The sequence below is a fragment of the Oryzias melastigma genome, linkage group LG21 (genome assembly GCF_002922805.2).
Source record: "Oryzias melastigma strain HK-1 linkage group LG21, ASM292280v2, whole genome shotgun sequence".
NCBI lineage: Eukaryota > Metazoa > Chordata > Actinopteri > Beloniformes > Adrianichthyidae > Oryzias > Oryzias melastigma.
In genome coordinates, this window is record NC_050532.1 from 15,540,120 (window position 1) to 15,544,097 (window position 3,978).

General features: G+C 38.1%; 1 protein-coding gene across 1 annotated transcript in view; it reads left to right on the forward strand.

The window, feature by feature from the left end:
• Nucleotides 1–3,978, forward strand: part of cps1 (carbamoyl-phosphate synthase 1, mitochondrial) — a gene marked incomplete in the record, with an annotated part of 42,112 nt that overhangs the window by 35,894 nt on the left and 2,240 nt on the right. Inside the window, 3 exon segments of the mRNA XM_024287223.2 lie at nt 3,150–3,224; nt 3,348–3,446; nt 3,944–3,978. Coding sequence (XP_024142991.1) covers nt 3,150–3,224; nt 3,348–3,446; nt 3,944–3,978 — 209 coding nt within the window.

Consider the following 3,978-nt stretch of genomic DNA (forward strand, 5'->3'; position numbering starts at 1 on the left):
ACCAATTCTACCCTAAAACACATTAAGCACCATCTACTGGCCTTCCCAGATAAAATGGGGTAGAGAAACTACATTCTAGGTGTGAGGTTGTGGGGGCTCCTTCTCCTGGCTGTGGTTTTTCATTTGTAAAGTCGCTCCATTAAAGGGGTCAGAATGCCTAACACTTAATTTTAAACAACCTATTTGGAAGCCCAAGGCACTTCTATGGTCAAATACTGTAGCTTAACTAGAAGTTTTGCTAAAGGTGACACCTCCCAAATAGTGAGATGTCATTTAAGAGAATCTTGATCAGAAATCACTTCTCAGATCAATTCCAGATGGCAGGACACTTGTTCCCCAAAGGTAGAAGCTCATGGCCTACCCAGCTGAAAAAAGGTTGCCAGATCCCTGCCCTCAAACTCTCACTCTACACTTGTCAGAACCAAGCTTCGCTAATCAACGGGTCTTTTGTTTTACATATCCTTAAGGCAGGCTTCTGTCTTCAAGCTCTGGTCCTTAAACAGACACAGACTCTTGGTTTGGCTTGAGAAAAGAAATGCTGCATTTAAAAAAAAAAAGGCAGAACATGGCTGCAGCTAGTCACAGTTGGACTGTAAACCACTAAATAAACAAGGAATTTACAAAAACTGTTCTTTGCCAGAAAAGGGACTTGGGGAACAGCGCACATGGTAGACCCCACATGAATTCGCAGGCAAAATTTTAAACCCAATTCTCAGCAGTCACCTCGAACACTGTTTGCAGTTATTGTATTAGATAAAATGATGTCTATTATGTCTACGTGGCCTAATTTATGTGGGGTTCTTTAGAAGCTTTAAAGTTGAACCATTTAAGCCCTTAGACCAGGGATATGCAACTCCAGACCTCAAAAGCTGTAATCCTGCATGTTCTCCAACATACCCAAATCTGGCATGTTCTAACTGGCTGGACACACCTGAACCAGCTAATGAGTCATGAGTTGGGCTTTGATATCGGGAAATCATGCAAACACTGCAGCCCTCGAGGCCTGGAGTTGTCTATCCCTGACTTAGACCAAGACCAGAACCAGGCCAAAAGCTCTGCCTCAGTCAATTATGTTACGGTCACAAATACAACTCCCACTGACTTAGCAATTTAGGATGGCAGAATCTTCAAGATTTCAAGCCACTGCCCAATTTCTGAAAATCTTTGTCTTGGTCATAAATGTAGACAGTGGCAGTCAGGCGGCCGGCCACCGTGCAGAATCGCTCACTTTTTATATTCTCCTAGGCTACCGGGTGGATGGTGGCTCTTAATATGGACAACCGCCATCTGGAGACATTTACACATAGTTCTTTCAGAGCTGCGTCCAGCTGGCGATCTGCCCTTTGGCCGCCTGTATCTGGACGGCCACTGACCATTGTCAACTTTTAGAGAAAAATCATCTGGTCATCGTAAAATTCTAACTTTTTCTTAAAATCTCAGCGTCAACTTCACAACGTGTAAAAACGCAAATGCCACCTCCTGATTGCAAATGCCGCCGTGCGGTCAGCCACCTCTCGCATTTAGGGTGCGGTGCGGTCTGTCTTTATTTCATGAATATACTTTATTTTATCTGTGTATATGTCCCTGACTTTTAGAACAAGCATATTAAAAGCCACCCTGGTTCCCTATGTGCAACGCATTCTCATTGTCCCTTCAGACATTACTATGCTAACATTACATTCCCATTACATTGATTAGATAGACCATTTCAAGGATGAAAAGATGAATTCCCCCCAGTGGCCTTTGACTGCAGAACGTGTTGAAATGAACATTCAAACCCCACGACTCCAAACGGCTTCTTGTTCTCCTCATGGTAACCTCGATTGTCTGCTTTTCAAAGGCGGTAATAAGAATGGCTCCCCAACAGGCATTTCCCCCCCGTTTTCATTTATTTTAGAATAAAATGACAGATATTGAAGATGGTGTCTTCCAGGGACTTCCCTGTACTTTTTCTTTCAATCATTGTCTGATGCATATCTCATCTTTAATTTTTGCACATTTATCCTCGTTTCTTTCTTCTTGCGTCGTGTGTCCCTTATTCCCTTCCTTAGTCAATCTCCAACTAATTGTTTCCTCTTTTTATCTCCTTTTCTGGCGTCACACGGCTATTTTGGTAATTATCCTGTTTTCTTCCTTTTTGCACTGCCCATCAGCTTTACCTTCTTCCTTACTTGTTTTTAAGCCCTGGTGTTTTTAATAGCATTTATTTACTGACTTACTTTTGTTTCCCTACTTTCTCTGAGATATAAATCATTATTTTTTTTTTCTATAAGACATTGTTTCTCACTCTACCTCTATTACATATCACCTAGGTTGCTGTGTAAAAGGTTTGTAGTTTTAGCATAGCAACACTGTAAAACCTCTGTCAGAAAAAAAGCCTGCAGCAAAATGAATAAATCTGTCATTTTCATACAGTTTAAGTTGACTGCTGATATTTTTTTAATTTAATTTGAGCATGACTTTGTTTTGTGACATCTGTGGAAACTCTGAAGTTATGAAGAATTTAAATTTACCTTTTCACACAAACGTTATCTCTACCACACACAAAACATTACTCAAATCTCAACACAACCAAGTTCTACACCATAAACCAGAGGTCTACAACTGTAGGGTCTGCAGCCACTCTTATCACTTTATTTTGGCTCGTTGGTTAAATAAAAATTACATGTTTTAAATTTTGGCTTATTTTTTGAGACCATAAGATGCAAACAAAAAAGCCAGATAAGTCGAATTTAACTCATCCATTGACAGTTTAGGCACAATACTTATAACACCCCTAGGATCCAGACTACAATAGCCGTAAAATAAACTTTAAACATTTAAAAAATATCTTTAAAAAAAAAAGAAGTCATATTTGTCTTTGTGTTTGTTCTAAAACACAATAGTTCATTTATTTTTATCTCAGTAGCAATAACATAAAAAAGCAGTGCTGCACTTTTCAAAAGCTTGACTTTGTGGCTCTCACTGGTTTGTCAGTGAGATTTGACTTAATTGTCTCTTTAAATGTTGAAGGTTGCAGACCCCTACTTGTAGACTTTCAAATTGTCCATTTTTCCAACTTGTCCCACTAACTAACTGTGTACCAACAGCAAAATCGTGTGGTGTTTTTGTATGGCAAAATTAAGATATTTCCTGTTGTTTTTAATCAGGCTCCAATGTTCTCCTGGCCCAGGCTGAGGGACGCAGACCCTGTGCTTCGATGTGAAATGGCTTCCACTGGAGAAGTGAGCCGTTGTGAATACACAACTTCATTTTTGTGCTGTTTGTCTTGGTTATTAATTAAACCTATTTTTAATCATCTTTTTTTTTACTGTTTTGTAAATATGCCTGTATGCGTATTGTTGCAGGTAGCATGTTTTGGACCAAACATTTATTCAGCCTTCCTGAAGGCTATGCTCTCCACAGGCTTTAAACTGCCACAGAAAGGCATCCTTATTGGAATTCAGGTAAAACCAAGACTGTTTTTCGCCTGCAACTTTTTTTTTTCTTCACTGTTTTTGTTCAACAAAACAAAGCAAAACCAGGTTCATTGATATGTATTATTTGTTAGTACTATTCAGAATATGATAAACTCAAGGTTACTAGATTTCAGAAATCATAATACTTCATTTTTGTTGACTTTTACCTCATAAATAATCCCTTTTATTTTGGACATTGAAAATGTAAGATAAACTGAAGTTTTTATTTTTTTTAAATCACTTCGTTTTTTTTTTTTAATAAACTCCAGCATAAATGATCATTCTCGATTCAGAGTAAATATAACCCCCAGCATTTTATCTAATCACAACTGTGATCTAGAAATCTGATGATAAATTTGAGATTTTAATATAAAGCTTTATTGATAAAGTAAATGCCCATAAACTAAATAACACAATACATTTTTTTTGTCGTTATTTATTTAAGTTTGAAAAGAAACTAAACATCCTCTTCATTTGATGTCCAGCAATCTTTCAGACCCAACTTCCTTGCTACAGCACA